The sequence below is a fragment of the Ctenopharyngodon idella genome, chromosome 5 (genome assembly GCF_019924925.1).
Source record: "Ctenopharyngodon idella isolate HZGC_01 chromosome 5, HZGC01, whole genome shotgun sequence".
Classification (NCBI taxonomy): Eukaryota; Metazoa; Chordata; class Actinopteri; order Cypriniformes; family Xenocyprididae; genus Ctenopharyngodon; species Ctenopharyngodon idella.
In genome coordinates this window covers 34,777,619-34,800,862 of record NC_067224.1, presented here as the reverse complement: position 1 = coordinate 34,800,862, position 23,244 = coordinate 34,777,619, and the positions used below count along the sequence as shown (strand labels likewise).

Sequence of the window (23,244 nt, the reverse complement as noted above, 5' to 3'; positions counted from 1 at the left end):
ATGAATGATCACCCCCTTGCTTGCTGTCATCTGCTTGTTAAGACCAATATTGAAATCCTCATGTGGATTTATGCAGTGAGATCTGCAATGGAAATCAGGCACATCTGTTTGGAGATGCCGGTCTGGAAAAGAGCGATTGCTTCTCCCAGAGGATCAGCGGCGGCATCACTCCTCAAAAACACCAGCTCGTCGGTGACAAGTAAACCCAAATCATCACTGATGTTATTTATTTTCAAATGTTCCCCGCTTGACAGGCGACATCTTGTTCCGCGCCCGTCCCACGGGGCCCTGCGTCTGTGTCTGACGTGTCTGGCTGACACCAAAGCAGCGGGAAGTCGCCAGAGACATGTTTGGGAATTTGTCACAATCCCAAACACACATGCGCAGCGAGGTTGTTTACACACCTACGGATCTGTCGAGATGACTGTTGCAGTTGTCAACGTTTGTGGCAGTGCGGTTGAGGAGTCCCGTCGAAACGAGACCGTGATTGGATTGAAAAGATGTAAAGGTATAAATCTCGACAGTGAAATAACGAGGAGCGGGTGGGTGGGAGGTGCAAATGTAGGCCACTTTTCGCATTTATTCAGGTGAGTTTTTTAGGTAGCTTAAATTAATCAGCTTTCGTTAAGTAGGCCCAATGATCCAACCTCTTATGATTTTTACTTCTAGCTTTTTGTCGAGGTAACCAAGGTGATGCTAACTTCCGGGTTGGCTCACAAAAATACGTAAAAACAACAGCAAATGAAGACGAGAACAACAACATAGATAAAGATAAACCGAAGATATACATCTACAGGTCAGGTTGAGTAATAAAAAATAGTGTGAATGCATCAAATGTGTCTGAAGGGGTCATGGTCGGTGGATAAACATGAAAGATTATCTTATAGCCAATCAGGGAATTCAGTGTATATACCGGATAGACCGTTCCAGTCAAAAGTCTAGACACAACACTGTGCCAAAACAAACTGTAATGCAGGGCGACAAAGTCACTGTTGCCACATTTTGATCTATTGCAGTACACACTGACTTCCCTGACTTTCACATCTTCAACAACTGGGTCGCTGCTAGAGAAAGTGTGTGTGTGTGCGTGTGTCTAAGAACCAGGATGAGCGAGTGAGCGTAGCGGCAGGTAAACGAGGCGTGAGCACAGGGTCCTGCTCCCTGAACGCAGCGCTCGTCAGACAGTCCATTTGTCAAAGCGCCCCAGCGGAGCTTTCCAAAAGGCCGTGTCACTTCCAACCCCTGCAGGGCGGAATCAAAGCATCTAGATTCTAAGAAGCATAAAGACTAATATGGACCTCATGGATGATAGAATTATGCTTAGTGTCGGTTTGTACTTGCTGGCATGATGTAACAGTTTTAGTTTATAGCAAAAACTAGATCAAGTTTATTGCTGCATCTGTAAAACTGTCATTTGTTTAGTTTTTAAGGCCTAAAATGGGGAAAAAATTCTAAATATATCTTGACGGGTTTGTTAGCTTGGAAAAAACTAATTTGATGCATCACACTCCTCACTGTGCGTTTGGCAATTCCTAGTAGCTGTGTAGAGCCAAAGCGAGTATTCCTCTCCTCTTCCTCTGAGCTGTCCAGCCAGCACTCTCAGCAGAGACTCATTTATAAAGGCACTCCGCTGGCTGGCCCAGTCACGCACTGGTGCTTTGGACATCACTTCACTCCACTAATGGTCTTACTGGGAGAGGTTCTGCATCCTGGCCATCCATCAGTGTGTCAGGATGGGGTATGTGGAGATACTTGAGTGTTTTAATTTCTATGTTCCTGTTTGAGAGAAAGAGAGCTATTAGATTTTCCTGGGAAATTAATGTTTTTTCCATCTATCCATCCATCTACCTACCTATCTATATATCTACCTACCTCCCCACCCCATCCATCCAACCAACCAACTAACCAACTAACCAACCATTGTCTGATTGAACTCAGGAGGGATGTACCTCCTACTTCGGGACTAACTGTTATTGTTCTGTGTTTCATCAACTGTATTGTTAGGAGTATGCATAGAAGATTTGTTGTTTCCAAACAGATGGCCCCGTCCCAAACACATGCCATTGGTTGAGCCTACTGTATGTTACTATCTGACTCCTCAAACAAATAGAGCAATGTTTAAAGCACCATGTTTACACTTTTGGGGGAAATCAACTTACAACTGACTGACATTTAGTTCTCCCTACACATTAAACTGACACACTGCAGCTTTAGGAGACAATACCGTCAGGGTCTTGGGCTGCTTGATTCACTCCAAAACTGCTGTTTCGTTTAGACTCAACCTTCTCCTGTCCTCTCCTCTATTGATTTACCTCTGTAAACTTGTACAGTCTCTTTCTCTTCCTCGGCCTTTCTCTCACTATGATGCACTTCTCGTCCTTGGGAGTTGTGTGTGTGTGTTTGGGCAGAGTTATGGTATAAATCAGATGAAAGGTAGAGACTGGGCCTGCAGGGTTGTGACTTCCTCTGGAGAGTACTGCTGCTCCAACTGAATAAATGGGAAGTGAAATGGCATATGGAGCCATAAAGTGCTCTGACTGAGGACTAGGCCACTGTGCTCTCCAAGCGAATGAGATTAGATTTACACATGCAGCCTTTGGATTTAGCAAGCTTACACTTTGCACAGGCTTTGTGACTCTGTATGTTATTGGGAGTTTCATGGTTTTAGAGATACTGTATATATCCTCCTTACAATAAACAGAGCATTATTGTTTGTTGGTGTGGACGCTAATATAGATATCATTATGGTTATCTTTATAGTTGTCGTTCTTGGTGTGATACTTTTATGATCTTTATTTGTCATTTTTGAAGGCTAAGGCTGCTTTTGCTTTTGTTCCTCCTTTTGTACTTCACTTTCGATAAAAGCGTCGGCTAAATGCGTTAATGTAATGTATCATCTAAATTTTAGCCTGTTCACACATCTGTTTTGAGAGAGTGAGAGGAAAGATGAGAAATCAGACCACCAGGGAACCCAGACTTGAAGCTGTTCAAAAAGCAATTACACGACTGCTTTCTACTTCCTGTTTAGTGGGATGTTACAGACTTCCAGACAGAGAAAGAGGGAGCGGATGGGGTAATAAGGGAGAAATGGACACCATAACATTTTCAGACATACCCTAAAGGTGAAGAGGGCCTCTCTTATTAGGTAGAGCACAAGATTTATGCCTTTATTCCTACCGTGGCTTGAAAATAGCCTTAGTCATTTCCATATGTGACCCCAGGGGGAAAGGGTTGACAGGGCCTTTCCAGGCCTATTAGCCTCCCTGCCCAGTTTAAGAGGCCATAGTCAAGGGCTGCCGGGACGGGGTCTGCACCCTCTTGAGCTCAATTGGTTAGAATCACAGATGGGGAGCTCCTCAGAGCCTCGCTCGATATGGAAAGCTATAGAGCAGAGGGTGTGCTGTTTCCATGTTCCTCAAGGAGGAAATAACTTAGCCTCCAATTAAAGGTTTAAGATGTTAAATAAAACTCTAATGCTTTTTAAAACAGCAGGGTTAATGCTTGTTTGTCTTTATGCTCAGGCTGCAAGGGAATAGATATTTCCTAGGTTTTGGTAGCGTGTGGTAGTGGTACATTTTTCTGCTGCTTTTGCCATTTTCTCTGTATTATGATAGCTTCAAGATTTATTACTGTGTAAACACTAAGAGAAAATCTAAGATAGGTTTCCTCTGGAGTTTCACAGATGTTGCAAAGCTTTGTTTACTTGGCTACTAGTTTAAGTAAATCTTGTGTTTCTGCACACCAAAGGCCACAATATCTACACTTTTCAGAGCATTTGTGAGTGTGTGTGTATATATAAAAAAATATGTGTGTATATGTATATATATATATATATATATATATATATATATATATATATATATATATATATATATATATATATATATATATATATATATACACACATAGCATCTTTTGCTTATAAAAACGTTAAAAATTCAAATCTAGATTTTGATTTTAAAAGGTTTATTATAAAACAGATTATTTTTTCCCCAAAATGCAATAAATCCATCAATATAAAAGTTATGTTTCATAGTGAAAATACACAACAAAATAAGTTGATTGATATATATGACAGCCTCTGAACTTTGCCAATACTAATCTTATATACAGGCATTTGACTAAAAATACATTCAGTTGTCGCTCCCAAAATGAATTCAATGGATCATCATGTTAATGTTATAAATTAATTATGTCTCTGTTTGTCATTACCGATTAAAAAGTATCTGGCGCCACCGCACGGTTAAAATAAACACATTTGCCGAGTACATTGGTATTAAAAACGGCTTTTAAAAACTGTTCATGATTCAGTTTTGGGGACCATGACAGAAGTTTGATGCTGTCGTGGAACAAGCAACAACCGGCATTTTTCCTCCTCCCGACTCGAGTGCCTCATCTTCTTAAAGGAACACTCCACTTTTTTTTGAAAATAGGCTAATTTTCCAACTCCCCTAGAGTTAAACTGTTGAGTTTTACCGTTTTCGAATCCATTCAGCCGATCTCCGGGTCTGGCGGTACCACTTTTAGCATAGCTTAGCATAGTTCATTGAATCTGATTAGACCGTTAGCATCTCGTTAAAAAATGACCAAAGAGTTTAAATATTTTTCCTATTTAAAACTTGAATCTTCTCTAGTTACATCGTGTACTAAGACCAACGGAAAATGAAAAGTTGTGATTTTCTAGGCCGATATGGCTAGGAACTATACTCTCATTCTGGCGTAATAATCAAGGAAATTTGCTGCCGTACCATGGGTACAATTATCTATGCTAAGCTATGCTAAAAGTGGTACCGCCAGACCCAGAGATCGGCTGAATGGATTCGAAAACGGTAAAACTCAACTGTTTAACTCTAGGGGAGTTGAAAAATGAGCCTATTTTCAAAAAAAGTGGAGTGTTCCTTTAATCTCCTCACGTAAATGATTACATTTCGATGACTTACGTTTCTTCCCCACCGCAGAAACCACCACAGGTTCATCAATGCTGTCAAAATTATACATTTTTCTGTTTTTGTTGATCACAAAGTACAAAGTAGATAAGGAAAACTAGGATGCCGGGTGTATTCAGAGCGCAGCCATTACTGTTTACAATGCGTGAAATGGTGCGCTGTGATTGGTTGAGCGGATATATCACATTCTGCAGAGAAAGGAGACTGGCGTTTGTCACGTTTTGGAAAGAAAGGGAGAAAACATGACAGAATAACACGACGGAAATCGCATTTTGCGCAAAATTAATGAATGACTTTTCAATACCGACCAGATATAATAACTGATTTTGGCGGAAAATGAATATTTTTAAAAATGGCGTTTATCGCGTTTTGGAATCAAACTCTTCACACATATATATATATATATATAAAATAAACAAATTACAAAGCATCTTTAAAACTGTATTTTAAATACTGTTTTTGAAAATATGAATGACCATTTAAGTTAAAATAAGGTGTTTGTCTATAACACTATGGCAGAAATCACCCACTCACATTTGGTTGGACCTTCTGCAAATCATTTTGCTCAAGACTTTTTTTTTCTCTATACAATGAAAATTCTGTCAAGATCAGTAGCATGTTTGCTTGGTTTATTAAAAGACTTTTATGTGAACGTCAAAATAAAGACTCTTCCACTAGACTATCCTGTCTAACTCACATTTATATAAGGAACTAATTTGGTAGTTTAAAAGTTTTTGATTTTCCACTTTGGTCATGTCTTATAATAAAAAAAATAAATAAATAAAAAAAAAGGTGCATGATGCCCCTGTGGGCCTGACTATGCAGGTGGTTGTCCCATGACCATAAAGGAACATCATGACATTTCCAAGGTGAATATTAGGTATCTAAGGAACTGTAAAAACAGTCTGATATATCCTGAAGGCCATTTTTCTTCTCTTTTTTCAGTCAAAAACTGTATGGCGAACATGATAAAACATGTCTGTTTTCTTTTGCACCTTCAATGCAAATGTTCATGAACGCATAAAGCATCATACATGAGAGGGAAAAAGCTCTTTGCAAGGTCACATTTTTTGATTTTATCAGTACTGTGGTTTTGCATATGACCGATAAAGTTTTCAATCACCTCAAGCATAGTCAGATGTCAAATGCTGTTTTTTCTTCCTTTTTCGAGCGCGTATCAGACAGGCATAATGCCTCCCAGCATGGCTGCACTTAGTTTTTGGATTTTAGTGTGTTATTGAGTTTAAAGAACCTGAAAAGTGTATTTGCTGGACAGCTAGGCATTATGGGACTCTCCCTAGGCTGCTGACAGTGAGTGAATGGGGTCATATAGAGTGGTAAGAAAAAAAAACAATTACATTTTGTTTAATATCTCATACCATGGATAAATTAATTAGATATTTTTAGTTGGAATGAGTGGAATGGGGTGCAGTTGTGTGATATTTCATGTACATACATACAAAGGTTATGTAAAATCTGTCTATCCGTCTGTCTGTCTATCTATCTAGCGTTCTAGCATTCTATCTGTAATCTGTTTATCTGAATTGCAATTCATTTTAATTCTACTTCATCTTATTCAAATTTTAATTGCAATTCTGCATCCTGTTTGCTACCTCGTTTTAAATTCAGGAATTGAATTCGAATATCATTCTCAATTGAATACTGAAAGCCGCACAACCCTAGTACATACAGAAATTGGCCATAGGTTTTGTGTTTGCATCTATATATGTATGTATTTGTGGGCAGAGGTCATTTAGTATGTATGTTTTTCTCTGTGCTTTTATATTCAGTGTGTGTGTGTGTATATATGTAGTCTCTGCACATATTAATAAAACACTAGTGGCAGGCATGCTTGTCTGTGCATTCGGAGCTCTGGGTAATACATTATGGAACAAAGAAACAAAGGACCAATATGAACTCAGTGTAGACTGTTTCAACCCTTGTCTCTAGGGCTCTGTAGCACTAATTAGAGAAAAGGCCCTCTTGCCCTCTGTCCTCTTTATATTCCTGTCTCCTTGCTCATCCCCCCCATCCCTATGGATTTGAGGAGGAGGTTGGCAAGGGCACCCCCCCCTTCAGATGAGTGTCTGGGGTCTTTAAGGGTTGGTCCCACAAGAAAAAGAGGGGTAAAAGTCATGTCAGGCTTGTATCCAGTTGGAGGAGGACGGAAAACATGGCCGTGGGAGTGATTGAGAGAGTCTTTTCTGGCAATGCTAGCATGCAAAAAGAGGCTAATCCATATTAGCTGCACAAAAGCATAGCAGATTAACGAGTGTGTTCATTAAAATGCATTAAAACCTTTTGATGTGACCTAACAGACCAGAGAATGAAAAGTTCAGGGGGAAAGAGAATTCCACACTTTTGTATAGTCTTCTGTTTTCAAGATTATCACTAGTAATTTTTTTCTTCAGTTTTTATCAGATGCGTCTATGTTGTCTGTTTTATTTTTTTTTAATTGTTACTCTGTGTCAGCTGAATGTATAGCTATGGAGAAAGAATGAGAGAATTGTAGGGGCTAACAGGGCTATGCTAACCAGCATCAGATGGTTTTGCCATTGCAAAATGTCTCACTGTTGTTGTAGCATATACAATTTAGGGCGTGTATCCACCAAAGTGTTTTTTTTCATGCGGCTAGCGTACTTTTCCAATTTTCCGCTGTGCTCATCACTGTCACTTTTTAGCCAGCCGTCCAATCAGAGTGGAGGAGGGGCAGGACAATACAACACCGACCAACTGTCACAACATTCTTGCTGTACAACGACATCAACAAGCAAAGAACGGAACAAAATAGATGAGTAATTAATATTACTGGTCTCCGAACATACTTAGCAAGTACTCTACATTGTGTCGACATTTTTATTCTGAAACAAATTATCTGCGAAATCAGTTACAAGTAACAGTGCCGCGGATATTCCATATCATAGCAACAAAACATCTCAACCAAGCGTGCCACACAAGTCCTGAGAAGTGAAGCCAAAGAGTCTCGATCGCCCCCAGGTGGCCGGAAGCAGTATAGGTCATAAACCCCCCGCCCTCATTCTGAGTTTGGGCAGGACCTTGATATTGCGGCTCCACTTCATGCTCACTTACTGCGCAGACTCGGGTTTCAAGTTCACTATGCACAGACTCGAGATTTAAGATGTCAGCGCCATATAGACACACTGGCGGCTACACTTACTACAATGGAAGAGAGTGAAGGTGCATCGTCCATATTTTTTACAGTCTATGGTCTCAACTGCAGTTTTAAAGGAATATTCCAGGTTCAATAAAATTTAAGCTCAGTCAGCACCAGTTGTGACATAATGTTACGATGGAAATAAATGGGAATGTGAGGATGTTTAAATCATATTTTTTTGTCATTTTAGGATTTTTGTTTTTATCGTTGCCATGGTAACAATGTTGTGAAATTGGGTATAATTTTAAACCGAAAATGTTAGTAAGTGACTAAAAACCTATACAATACAGCAGAAATGACCAGCAGTGGCAGTAAAACACCAACAACTTTGATTCCCTTTCCCACCAATTATGATTACAGGGGCAGATTATCAATTAATAAAGTCTTAATTTTGTGTGGTTACTTGCAAAATTAAATGTTGTGACCTCAAAAACATTTACCATAGTGCTTTTGACATTTGCATCACATAAGCTCCATATGTATGGCTTTTCTTACATAGTAAACTTGCTCAGTCACTCACCTGCTACAGCACTGCACTTGCTAGTGTTTTATTAAAACGTGCAAAAAGTAACAGAATATCATTTTGCAGAAATGTCATCACAGGTATGTTTTAACAGTGAGCCTACAGGTTGAGAAATCCAAGTACAGAAAAATAATGTTTTGCAATAAAACTGGACTGCAACACTACTTCCTGGCCCTGTCTGCTGTGTTGTGATCATAAAGAGTGGAAAACAAGAAAATTGACAGTTCTCTGCCCATTTGATATCCTCTTTTATTCCTTCTAGGATAGCTTTGATTCTCGTTAAGCCAACATCTTGATTCTTGTTAAGCCTACATTAGCCATTCATCGGCTTCAGCGCCCCAGTCAAAGACTCTTTCCCTTGTCTAATGGGCCTTGAGAAAAGAGTAGACATGCATTTTGAGATGCTAAGTCTTTGAAAGCATCAAGGTAAAGTGCTAATAGATAAAAACGCAGATCCTTCTGACAGCGGCAAGCAGGCATTCTTTGGCAGCAGGGTATAAGATCGCTTAGCCTGCATGACTAGCATCTGCTAATGGGATTTTCTTAGGCGTGCAATATTGACTGGGCTTTCTGATTTGACATAAATAGTATCGCGATATTTTGGGGTTTGACTATCACTTAACTAATGCATCAAGCTTTATCTTTGCAGTAAGCATTTTGCTGATCAGGCATCATCTGTGAAATATATATCTGGCCAATGGCATATACTCGACTCAGGAGTGGCTCAGCGAGTCCTCCACGTAAGTGTCTTGAAAGCATTGTTACTGCAAGCCTCTTAACTGCCTCCATCAGTATTTGTCATGTCTATAACTGCCTCCCTTTTTTTGAATTTTTTTTTTTTTTTTCTCTCCGTGTACCACCATCTTGATGAGAGGCATCCGCCCCATGCTTCATTCCCGTAATGGCCTCGGTTGACTGTATATCATACGCTGGGTGATTTAATCTGCCACTTTGCAGTTAATGCACAGAAAGTGACTCAAATTTCATGGCTGCTGGAGTCAACCGCTGCTTTATTGTTATTAGCGTCATGCTATTGCCACCACCTCTGAATGCAATAAGCATAAAGAGGCTATTCTTCCAGACGAACGTCAAAGGGAATGCGAGGGACAAGCTGTGCATGGTTTGTATGAAAAATTGAAACTTGAATAGGGGATTCACATCCCTGGCATGACTGCCGCTCACCGCTGATTGAATTGGGGAAGTATAATGCAGCCCGCCTGCAAAGTTGAGCCCACTGCAAAGAAAGCTTGTTACACAAGTGTTTATTTTTCCTCAAGACTTCTCTCTTTTTTCTTTCTTCTTTTTTTTTTAGTCAACACAGAATTTACAGTTCACCTGAATTTGATTAGCTGACCCTGCGGTTTGTTTATGTTACATTTCCGAGGTCGATTGGTGTTCCGAGTCTACGACTATGGTTCATAGAGCAGGGCCGTGTAAACAGCTGGCTTGTATTCGGTAATTCGATTTGAAATCTACTGTCGTAAATTTAATTTAATGATGGTAATGTGATATTCCTAACTCAATTCATTTCATTTGCTTGCTGTTGATTTGTTATTCACTGGAGGATTTTTTCTTCTTCAACTTCACTTTTCCTTTCCATCTTCCTTGTAAATCTTGATTTCCTGTTTTAACTTGTTAAAATTAAAAGTGTCTGTTTAATTTTAGTAAGGTTGCATATTTAAAATACAACCTGAGTGGTCAACATGATTATTCCTTTTGAGCGCTGTTATCCCTACAGTGAATTACGGGTTACATTTAGAAACAGCTATGTAATAGTGATTAAAATTAGGGCTTGGTAAATATTGATTTTTCAAAGAGTGCAGTGTAGTCTGATTCATGTTCGTTCAAAAAGACTTTTTTTTTATTTATTTTTTTTTACATTTTTTGTTTAATTAGTCTGATGAATCGTTCACTGACTGAACTAAAATTAGTTACTTCCTAAAAAAGTAACTAATTGTGCTAGTTACTTTTTATGAAAAGTAATGCATTACATTACTTTTGCGTTACTTTTTCTGACCTGGGCTGGGCTTGCTTGTTTGTTTTTTAACAACAACAAAAAAAGTTGAATAAGCCTCAAGCTGAAGGAAATGCATATTTACGCCTGTACAGTAGAGGGCGCAGCTTAAACGAACCTTTCAGCTGTGCTGCCATTCTGGATTAAAGAAGAACAGGATGCAGGAGAAGGAAGTTCAACACTCTTATTTCTAGATCTAATCTAAAGTAATTTTTGAAAAAGTAACTTGCATTACTTATTTGAAAAAGTAACTTAGATATTTTGTTGTAAATTGAAAAATGAATGCATTACTTTACTAGTTACTTGAAAAAGTAATCTGATTACGTAACTCAAGTTATTTGTAATGCGTTACCCCAACACTGGTGATTACTGGAACAAGAAGTTATAATGACTTCTAAAGATTAAATATTTTAATATATTACAGGATGGAATATTATATATGTAATGTTATTATTTAAATATTAAAAAAAAATATATATATATATATATATATATATATATATATATAATGTGTGTGTGTGTATATATATATATATATACATACATATATAGCGCTTGTGAATATATAGCGCTTGTGAATCATAAGCTAGGAAGTTAAGGAAGTTAAGGAATTAGGAAATGCCCAGCCCTAATTAATAAATGTAAGAAAAAAAAATTCCACCACTGTCTATCTTTCTTTCTCCATCCATGTAGATTTTTTTATTTTTCACATTTTATTTGCAGTAGAAAACAGAGGTGATAAAGTCATAGATTTTGAGTGCTAACTGAATAACAGTATTGACTGTTTGCTGAAAAGACTCAAATCGCCCATCAGAAATCAGTCCTGTGTTAATGCAGCCTCCAGTGTAACCACGCCATTGTTTTCCTGCTCTTAAACCTTCCACACTTTTTTTTTTTTTTTTTTTTTCCCATCCCTTGGTTTTCCTCAAGGGGGCTTATTATACACTTCTGGAGCACTATGAGGAGGCAGGGAAGCACTCAGTGGGAAGCCTGAACGCCCAGTTTGCGGCTGGGGTAAGTCTGCAGGAGCATCTGCTGCCCGCGGCTGGGTTGGAGCTTTGACGCGTGGGTCTGGAGAACTATTCCGGAGCCGCTGTAGTTCAGATGAATGCCAGCGGATTAACATATCCAACACGGTGGAGAAAGGCAGGGCTGCTAGATGAGAAAAACCCTGAAATGCTTGTGTCCGCATTCAGATCTACTAGCGTGAAATGCAGCAGCATATGGTAGGCGAGGGGACACACGTGCTGCAGCCAGATACATCACACTTGATTTTCCTGTCTTTTGTCTTTCCCGTTTCTGCCTCTCGGTCTTTTCAACTGATTCCATCCTTCTATCTGTTTCTTTTTTTTTTCTGTTGCACTCTGCCTCTTTCCCTCATTTGTGTCAAACGTGCATGCAAAGTGGCTTATGCAAATACTCATGTACACAAGCATGTAAAACCATATGGATCTCTCGTAGTACGATAAGAGATGGCACACTGCACGTACCCCACGCACACGCGCACAAAGAGAGAGGTATTTCTCAGTGCCCCTCCCCCTTTTTTCTCTCTTTCTGGCCTGACACAGCCCTTGGATCTATTCCCAGAGCTGACCCCTTAGTGGGGACATTGATGTAGGCTTGCTAATGATGAGAAATGGAACCATAATGCCGGCTGTTAAACCTCGAGGGCGCACAACAAATGTGCTTCCGAGACCCGGCATTTGTCTCTGAATAGATTAGGTCCTAGCTGTGGTAACCTTATATTTAATCTCTCTACCTCTCTCTCTACCTCCCTCTCTCCCTTCTCTGGGCCAGTAGCTGTTCCTCATGATAAATAATACTTTATCATCCTCTGCCGCAGGCTCAGCCAGACTGCTTTAACTGTTGCCGTTCCGGAACGAACAATGTGATGCTTTTGTCTTTACGTGTGTCATAATTTATCCGCACCTGGGATGACGATGCTGGATCTTTAGCATGTCGTTCCACATTTACATACCACGCAAGTCCCGTGAGAATTTTACCTGGGCATCCAATTTGGATGTTCTCCATATGGAATGATAGCATTCCAGCCGGCATGAATAATGTGAAGAATTTAGAACACATGTTGTTCAATTGAGTCCGCCTCGTCGTCTTGTTAGTGCGTTCAGTAGTAGGAAAATGAGAGCAAGTTATATTAAGTCTCTCTGAGGAGGTTTTTTTTCCATCCAATCATTGTGAACACCTTATTTTTTTCTGTGACATTGTTCTGAAAGCTCTCAGAAAGCGAGATCATATCCTTGTTATTCTCCTCAGAAAAAAAAGAGCGGCAACGACACGGAAATCTGATAAATTGGCGCCACAACATATTAAATTATCAATGCACATGAAAAATTCATTCTAGAATGCCTTTCACACTTTCTGAGTCAGTGCGCAATTTACTTTTATCTTGTTAAGGCAGGGAAATTTTATTATGGAAAAATAATGCCACTGTTTTTTTTTCTCTCCCTAGACTCTCTATTTCGCTCCTAGTTTCTCTCTCTGATCCATTTTAAATGGTTGCAGTAATGGTGCAGAAAAATAGGATGAAAATGAGAAATCGCTCATGAGTAGTTATAAATATTCATGTGAACGATAACTATGTTAGGCTGCTTTTCTGAGTTCTTCTGTTGTGAAAGTCTGTCCCCACCACGGAAACGTCTCGCCTTGGTGGTTGTTGCTTGGTCTCAAAGTTCTTGCAAAGTTATAAAAGACTGCGGTTCTGAAATGTTTACATTTCCAAATGCTGTACTTGTCGAGTTTGCATTTATTACGAAATGTAATAAATGGTGGAATGTGTGGTATAATCTTGCGCATTCTTTAGCCAACAGGCCGAGCGACTTCAAAAGGCATAATTTTGCAGCCATGTGGTCAAACACTAACCAATGATTAAAGAAAATTTGTGTAAGCGCTTTGATAAATCATTTCCTGTATTTGCAGAACAGATATCTGGAATGGCTTCTATCATGGAGTTTCAGATGTTGATTTGAGTGATTTATAGCCTCAATTTTAAATAATGCTCTGTGGGGCACGCATTTATTATATATTTATTTGTTTGCACACAAGTTAAAGTGAACGTCCTTTCATAAAAACACATTTTCAATAAGTCTTTCTAAACAAACATATCCATTCCACTCGTTTAACTCTTTTAAATGACATAAACAGAAACTATGTAAAGTAGATGCAAAGGTGTTTGAGGGCATACAGAAATGGCCACGTCGACCTCTTCTGTCAGCGTAGAAAGATTTTTACCATTTACATGAGTAAAAATTAGGGAAACTTGGCAGGAGGTTTTTTTAAAAAAAAAAGGACAGAGAATTTATATGCATGAACATGATTCTGTCATTATTTACACAACCTAATATTATTTCAAAATCATATGCTGTTTTTTTTTTATGCTCTTCCTTGTCCATATAATGACAGTCATCTGTAAAGCTCTAAAAAGGACAAAAACAATATAAAAGTAGTTCATATTGAGTATATCTAAGTCCCCTGATGCCTTATTTGTGTATTCGCTGATATTCTCGCCCTCTAGTGAGCTGTTAATGTGTAACTGGATTTGAACTTGTGAACCAAATCAGTCTGATTCATGAACAAATCATTCTTTTAAGCTGGTTCTATCTAATGAACAAATTGATTCATTTCACAAGTCTGACTGATTCGAGTTCTAGTCACCGGCAGGCCAAGAATATCAATAAATAATGACTTAAAATGTGGTCTGTTCTTTATACAGAGCTCTTGTATGTCTTTCAGAGACTTGGAATGAATATTTGTGCTTTTTTGTTTCATTCTTAAAGCGTAACACATGTGGTGGTCACTATGAATTCATACGGAAAAAAGCAATGACATTTCTCCTTTTCGTGTTCCACAGACGAAGGAAAGTCATATGGTTTGGAATGACACAAGGGTGAGTAAATAATGACAGAATTTTCATTTTTCAGTGAACTATCCCTTTAAACCTTCCTCCCTTTATGCTGATCTGCCATGTTTGGTGATGCAAATTGCTGTAACTTGCCCAAGGTGTTCCATCATCAGAGGGGCATAATTATCTTCGGCAACAACCAATATTGGATTGTTAAGCCTGAGGATGAGATGCCCAATGAGGCCTGCACTCTCTCTCACTCTCTGTCTCTCTCTTGGTTGAGCTCTGACAGATGAATCTACAGGGAAAGATAGCTGAAAGGCAACCTGAGGCAACTGGAGCGTCTTTCTCTCACTCTGCCTTTTTTCTCTCTCTCTTTCTCCATCTCTTTCCCTAGCTTGGTCTCGCATCTTTCTTTCTGGTTTGTCTTTATATCACTCAGAACTAATGTACATCTGATGGTGCTTTTTTTTTTTTGCAAACCAGCTTGCACTGTCGAGTCATTCGTTCAAGCTTTACATGACTTTGAATTTCCAATTTTGTCCTTCATTCTGTAGATCTTGTCTACCCATGATAATAGCTATAGCCAGGGGAAAGTTAAAATCGTTCGTCTGTCATCAGATGTGCCTAGTAGCAAAAACGGATCTATAGACAGATTTTCCAGGAGTTCCCTTGGCAAAGTGAAAATCTATTATTGTCAACACTGTTTGTTTCAGTGCTATGGTTAGTGCCATGACATAATTTTGTATCGTCACGAACATATTCTATGCAGGGCCCTTCAGAGATGACATTTCAGTGTTTAGAACAATGATTGTGTTTTACAAAGATACTGTACAAGTTAATAAATAATGTGTTTATTTGTTCATTGTCCACCCTTGCTTAACTCAAAGGCCTCAAGTTATTGTTGTTACTGAGATTTAACTTTTTTATGAATTATATTTGTATGATGCTGTAGCCATTTACAAGATTTAATTTATTAGTGCAATAAACTAATAAGAATAAAAGATAGTATGACAATTGTTACATTACCTAATTCATGATCTCTCAGTCTGTCTGCGGGTTGTCTCCATTCCATGTACTGTTTTTCTCTGAATGTCTGATGGCTTTAATAGGAAGTGTGTAGGAAAGGGGATGACCTATAATCACAATCAGCTGGTAAATAATTACAAGCTTTGCATTCCATGCAAAAACTTCCTAGAAGCACCGCAGACATTGCATGCTTTATGGAGCAGGCTACACTATTTAGCCACTGGTCAAATCAAAACAAGAACATTGGCTGGTTAGTTTGCAACACTGTTTTAGTGTTTAAAAGATGCCATTCATTTGGTTCTTATTAAGGCCAGCCGCAGCTTAAATCCCTTGGTGAGAAAATTGCTTTGATTCAGTCAAGCTGTATTGCATTGTCTGCACAGTTTATAGGTCAGGCCCTCAATAAAATACAAGATGTGCAATTCTTCTTCCTGAAAACATTTAAGAAAGAATTCTGTTTAGGAATTGTGCCCTTTACTCTTGGTCTTTGACACTTTTGCCTATTAATTTGATTTGACTGCTGAACAAATTTGATCTCACTGAATTGACCCACTTGCAGAATAGATTTAGACTTATCCCTTTTGAACACAGATTCAGAAACTGTCGGATCCCATTTAATCTAGTTGTGACAAGATAAAATTGTCACAAGGGCGACACCTCAATATCTGAGCTTTTGAGTGAAAATTTCAATTGCACAAATGCTTGTTTTCTGTAACAGTGTTTTTATCTTTGCTTAAAAAATCTGCCAGTTTTTTTTTTTTTTTTTTTTTTGTATAAATAGCCATTGGATGAAGAAATGAAACCACACTACAATATTCTAAAGCAAGGATCAAGTATGTGTTGAAGATAAGAGTTAAAATAAAAGTAAGGTATTTTTAAAGTCAAGGGCAAGTTGTCAAGCTCATTGGCAAAAATAATCTAGCTTTTCTATATTGGCGGTCTTTGAGTCTGTAAAGGTTGTGTTTGTGAACAGCTCACTGGAATTGTACAATACTTTGGCATCTATGGAAAGGTTTAGGAGAAAATGTAGTAATTTTTTGCATTAAATTGAAAGTCGTCCATATGACATTTATAAATGTCTGCTAGAGTGAGCTTTTTTTTTTTTCTTTAAAAAAAAAAAAGAAAAGAAAAAAGGCTGGTATGAATTAAACTCCGCCTCTCATACATCGATTGCTTTGGTCTTGTCCTGTGCATTTTTTTTTTTTTTTTTTTTTTAACACACCCAGCGGAGTGGCCGCTTGAAGCGCACTTCAGCGCGCGCTCACGGAACACTCGCTCCCGTATGTGCCTGGAGAGCCTCGCGCAGCGGAGGCGCTGGACGCGCTTAATTCGTGTGGGGACTTTTAAAACCTTCCAGATACGTCGAAAACGAATGGATTCGCTCACTTATTCGAGATAAACGAGATTACCAAGAGCTCAAATCCATGGAATTGTTGTTCTGCGGTGTTTTTGGCTGTGAAAGCGAGCGGTACTTCTGCTGGGAATCTATTGTTAATGATCTGTCATAGGAGCTTCCACGACTTGGGATTCATATCTATCGCCTTCACCTTACCTTGACTAAAAACCTGATTCTATTCACCTGAGTGAGGAATGTATGACTCATTGCTGAACAGATATCAGTCTGTCTGATCTGTCGTTGAAAATATCCCCCGCTTCTGACAGCTTTCGCCACCGCAGTCGTTAAAAACGTTCCTCTGAAGATTTATTGTTGGGACAGGTTCGTATTTCTTGTCCGCCTTCAGTCGGTAGCGATCTACGCGAGCTCGGCGAAAAAAATCTTCCGTAGCTTTCATACGGCATTTACTGGATGTAACGGAATTGCATTTTTTTTTTGTCACCTTTGGCAAGTGTTTTTCTCCGATGGAGGCGAATCTAATATAGAATTCGGTAAGGATATGTTTTCCATAAAGAATAAGCCTACGATAATGAATATGTCCTGAATGCTTCTGAAACCTTGTTATATTTTGCGGGAAATAATTTGATCACAATCTTTTTGAAATGAAGAAAAGAGGGGGGAAAGACAAATGAAAACCACACCGCATTTGTCTGAAGTCCTATGAATAAGGTTTTGCTTGAACCATATAGCGGTTCAGGTTTTGAATGTGTTATTTCCCTCGCGCACTGATCTCACGAGCAATTTACAACGCGAAGTTATTGAGTTTCATTCGGTTTAATGCCATTATTGTGTATGTGCGCTTTGTGTTTTGCAGCTTTGTTGTACTTTTATTTAGAATCAAATGATAAATAAGCATCTGAAATCTTTTTCTTTCTTTCTTTCTTTCTGTACATATAGAGTTTACATCTGTCAAGGTCTGGCTTTTTGTATTGAGATTCTTTTTTCTTCATTTGTTGCTTAGGCTTTGCATATGGTTCACTGACATGACGCTTATTTTTTTGGTCTATATCTATTAAATTATTCAGTAATAATTTAAAATTTCATTACACCTTGTCTTTGATACACGTTTTCAATTTCAGAATTAAAATTCATTTTGTCATTTTTGTAGGGGTTTAAGTAAAAATGTCTAGGTGGTGTAACCATCAGGGGATTGTTTTATTATATTTTTTTTTAAATCTGAAAAAACTTAGTTTTCTATTTATCTTTTATTACTATTTTAAAAACAATAAAAATAAAAATATAAGCAGTCATGCAGTTTTAAAGTACTAATACTTGAAAACTTTGCTCCACCAAATAGAAGTCAGTGTGGTATTACCAACCAGCAGGAAGCCATTTTGTTGTCATGTGATATAAAATAAAAATAATAATAAAAAATATTAAAAGATGATTAAAAGACGGCCCCTTTAGACCCTGATGATTGTGTTTCAAGGTCATGGAGTTTCATAACAATATCACACATTTGACCTGCTTTTTGTTCAGGTCAAATAGAGTAACTCAGAATTTATACTTTTCTTTAGTAATGAAATCAATTCATTATTTCTAAAAACATTCTTTTTTTAAATAATGATGAAGTTACGTACACTGAAGTGTCTTCAAGGTTGTTTTCACTTGGTTACACCTCTTGATTTTTATAGGCATTAAGTCAGCATTTTTGTTGAATATGCTCTAAATGTTTGATTAATGTACACACAATATAAAGATGACATTTCTAAGAACTTTTCATCTCCTTTTTTGCCATTGACCCATCCACATTCTTTCTGTGTCTTTACACATACGGTTTACATTTTTCAAGCTCTGGCATTGTATATTGAGTTGCATTCATTTCATATTACATAGGATATCTAGACTCTGCCTAATCAACCGTTCAAGGTTACCCATAAGTCCTTTGCATATAAGCTGTGCCTTGGTTCCTGAGCCTGCAATTTTGATGTCAAATCTACCTTTACCAATTGTTATAGCTGGCTACATGTTTGGATAGGAAATTTGTACATGGGAACAAATATGAGACAGCTTGAATTTTAGCTTATTTTGAGTTGAAGCTTATTACAGACTTGCATATGGTGATGTAAACAGCGTGCCTCAGGCTGGGCAGAGCATAGATCAGAGATTGTGGTGGTTTGTTGTCTGTCAGCATTAGCACTTTGAATGCGATTTGCATAGAGGATTTGCATCAAGACCATTTAAGATACTCGTCGCCACCTTCACAAATCATGTTTATGGCTTGCACTGCATCATTTTACATTGCGGGTGTCTTATGTGTTGATATATGATAATTATATGTTACTCGAATCGCATAATGTTTTATGAACGCAGAGTTAATGCAGCAAATTGATTGCTGCATTGCTCAGCTTTATGATTTCAGATTTACAGCTTTTACACACAGAAGTTTTAAGAAGAAATAGACTACCTAATTCACATAAGAGTTTCTCCTCTCTGAAGTGTCAGGGACTTTTGAGACTGGGTCAGGTGGCTGTGAGGTCACAGAATTCACTTTAGTAAGAGATCATATGTATACTTTGCTGGTGGAAATTTCACAAGATTGATGGTGGAATATGTGCATTTTGGTCAGGAAAGATTTTTTACTCTGATTTCTACTTTCATTACACCACTGAGCAAGACTTTCAAAGTCTATTTGCGATATGAAATAGCAGTAAGTGAAGCAGAATTGCTATGACTGTTAAAACGACATCCATTCACCTTCACCTTCCTCTTCGACAAATCAAATGTATATTTCTTCTTTTTTTTTCCCGTGGCCAGAGGCTAATCTTTAATCTTGTGCAGATGCAGCTCTGGAATTAGCTTGCAAACGCTCCCTCGTTCGTATCTTCAAACCCTCCACTTATCAGGCGCGGAGAGCAGATATGGCGGAGGTCTGGCTCGCAGTCCTGATAAGAGGGTGAGGAAAAATCTGCCAGCTATTTGTAATATAAGAGTCAAGGCAGATCACAGCCTAGGCTGATATGACAGACCTTCCGGCATGAAACTAACATCTTGAGTCCTCTTAGTCCGAAGAGAAATAAATGGAGTTTTGTAAGAGTAAGACATGATAAAGGTAGACAAGCACGGTGCAGGAAGGGAAATGTATGTTTTCGCCTTATCTCCATAGTGACTTGATTTATTCGGCTGTAAACTGGGCTCATTAATGTTGGTGATTAGGGAGATTTTTTTTTTATTGTTGTTATCAAGGGTGTTACCTTGTACATTAGCTATCATATAAGATAAACTGCCCTGAATGTTGATATGTGTTATACTTGTAAAGATATGACATTTAAAATTGAAATTATTATTATATTATATTATATTTAATTTCTCTGGAAATGGGTGATATTTCTGTGATAATTTTGACTAAGCTGGCTTAAGTATACCCCTTAGGAATTGCTTATACTCTTAAAAATACAGGTACTTTATTGGCATCTATGGTTACATGAAGAACATTTGACATTCATGGACCCTTTCCATTACCCAAATAGTTCTTTATAGTGGAAAAAGGTTCTTTAGATTTTTAAAATGGTTCTTTTAAGACCTGTTCACTAAAAGGTTCTTTGGGGAACTGAAAATGGTTCTTCTATGGCATTGCTGCAAAAACTCTGTTTTTGGGACCTTTGTTTTTAATGGTGTACTAACAAAAAAACCCATTAAAAGCATTTTGCCATTGTCAATGAGGACGATTTTGGTGGGGGTTTTTTTTTGTGACTTTTAGATGCACAGCAAACAGAAAAAAAAAAAAAACTAAACTACATTATATTATATTATTATAATAAAAGGTGATATTTCTGTGAGGCTATACTCTATTTTGTATAGAAAGTGACCTTTCCTATGAGTTTTGAGATGGCCAGACAATGGACTGCCATAACAATATAGCCCATTTTCCCCATTCTTTTTTCTCTTTTCCCCCTGTCTTATCACTTTACTCTTGGTAAAGCCTTCTAAGCTTTGTGATGTCCCATCGTCTTTTTTTTTTCTCCTGTCATTTTTTTTCTTCTAAATGTCAAACGCTCACACACGCTTTCACACGAGCACACAACAGCAACGTGCCAAGGCCTTTTGAATACCTCCAGGTATTGCTGAAGTCATAGGTCAGTGACTCACTGGCTGGGTGAGCTGGATTTCAAGCTGGCTGCACACAGCGGATGCAGCTGAACGGGGCCCGGTGCACACGGCACACAAGCTGGATGTCAGGGAGTTATTCCTCTCTGCTTGGGTTACGCTGGCCGGCTGTGCTGCTGCTGTTGTGTTGTCAAAGCCTTGCAGATTAACCACAGCCACTACACTTCAAACACAGAGGCAGGCGGATGAATAATTCCAAGACCTCTCTCTTTAATCTTGTGTGATCCCGTTCCAATTAGCCATTGTGTACGGGAGCATAGTGCCCTGCTTTTTTGTGCAATGAAAGAATGGCGCACCAAAGACGTCCTGTCTCTTTTGTGCAGGGTGTCTCTTTCTCTACCTTGAATGTGTTTTATCTGGAGTATATGTTGAGTGTGTGAAGGTGGGTCTGTTTGCAGGCCTGACAGTGTAGATTCTTGAGTATCGAGATTTAGGCTACGTCCACTCAGGATGAATTTAAAAACTCATCTTTATCTCTACGTTTTGGTCTTTCATCCACACTGAGATGGCAAAAACTGAGCTTCTTGAAGACCTAGTTTCCCAAGTGGATACATTTGAAAACACAGTTTTTGCATTGTACACTTGTAGTCACTCATATTGTACCCATGTATATCTGTGTTTGTACCAGCATTGTGCCTGCTGTTCACTTTAATAGTGTTGCTAAAGATAAATGTTACTTTGTACAATCTTCATTTTACATTCATACAAAGATGACAGTTTTCAAATATATCCAGATTAATGTTGACGTAGCCTTAGACTGATTCTAGAACAACTGAAGATTTTATTTGTCCCAAATGTGGCTTTTTCCTGCATTCCTCAGCCCTGTGCTTTCCGGTCAGGCTCTTGCGTGTCTTTTGTCACCTTTATAGCTCATAATTAAATGTGCCTTTTGTGATTTGGAAAATTATGGAAGCCCACGGCCCAGACATGCTATTTACCAGCTGTTCTTTCCTTCTAATAATAGAGGAAAGAGTCTGAAGAGGAGAGGAAGGAAGAGTAACAGTGCACGCACCTGAGAGAAGTGCCACATTGGTATAATTCACAGTTATACTGCTTGAGAAATTCATTGCCGGAGCTATTTGTTCTTTTGTAGTTATCTCAGACCTGCTTTAGGATGTTAAGAGTGTAGATAAGTATATCTAGCAATGATCTAGAGTACAGTACGCCCCCTAGGATGTGCTTACTAACAAAACCCATTTAAAGCATTTTTCCATTGTGTAGTAATGAATTTTTTTGTGTTTGTTGTGACTTTTAGATTCCCAGCAAAAAAAAAAAAAAAAAAATTAACTGCATTTTGCAATATTTTTGTATCTAAGCCTAATTGTGTATAAATCTGATTTGTGTGTAAAGGAGCGGCCTCTTCTGATTTTAATGTGGCTGATAAAGTGGACTCAAACTAAGTCTTTTGTATGAAAGTGTTCCAGGAAGTTTTGTGAAAAATGTCTCTCTCTTAGCTGGAGGTCTCTGAGGCTTTTACAGATGCTAAGTCAGATGTGCAGTGATTGTTTCAGATTTACCGCCTTCCCTTCCTTTCAGGGCATCTGCATTCTACTATTCACTGCTCTCATATTTCCTTTTAAGCCCTTTCACTGGCACTGGATTAAATCCTTGTTTAATCTGGTCCTTTAGCTGCTTTCTCTCCTTACTAAGCAGATTTGCGAAGGGAGGTTTCATTAGATGTGTTTTTTTTTTCTTCTTCTTCTTCCAGGGATATGTAGAATATATGGCGGGTGGTCTGCCAGAGTAAGGAGAGTTAGAAATGGGAGTTGAATGAAGACTGAGACAGAAGACGCAAAAGAGAGGGAAAGAAGAGAAGGTTAAAGATGGTGAAAGGGCAAAGAGAAAGCGAAAAGCAGAAGGGGAGGGTGAACGAAAGATGGCCAACATTAAAACCATAAGGCCTCTTTGTTAGTGTGGGGCTGACAAGCTGCCGTTCACATTAGGGTAATTAACACCACCACAGATTGCACAACAGCTGTGCAGTTTAGCACTGTGGCAACATCAGAGAGCTGAGAGAGAGCCTGTGCAAACAGTGGCCTGTGCTGGGCTAGTTAGACTACCACTATTTAGATAGGTGCTCAAACCGCACTCTAGTATGTCACGTCCGCCAAGCACCGTGTGCGGTAAAGCTTGGCTCAGCAAGCCACTAGATATTTGTATAGTAGGTGTTTCTGTCTATAAATTTTACTTTATGC

The 23,244-nt window shown here is 38.5% G+C and overlaps 1 protein-coding gene across 18 annotated transcripts in view; it reads left to right on the top strand.

The window, feature by feature from the left end:
• Positions 1-23,244, top strand: part of fbrsl1 (fibrosin-like 1) — a 312,510-nt gene that overhangs the window by 231,161 nt on the left and 58,105 nt on the right. For 13 of the 18 annotated variants that reach the window (XM_051894129.1, XM_051894127.1, XM_051894130.1 and 10 more), the window contains one exon: positions 14,527-14,562. The exons of the other annotated variants lie outside the window; for them this stretch is intronic. In XM_051894129.1, coding sequence (XP_051750089.1) covers positions 14,527-14,562 — 36 coding nt within the window. The remainder of the gene's footprint in view (positions 1-14,526; positions 14,563-23,244) is intronic. 18 annotated transcript variants of the gene reach the window in all.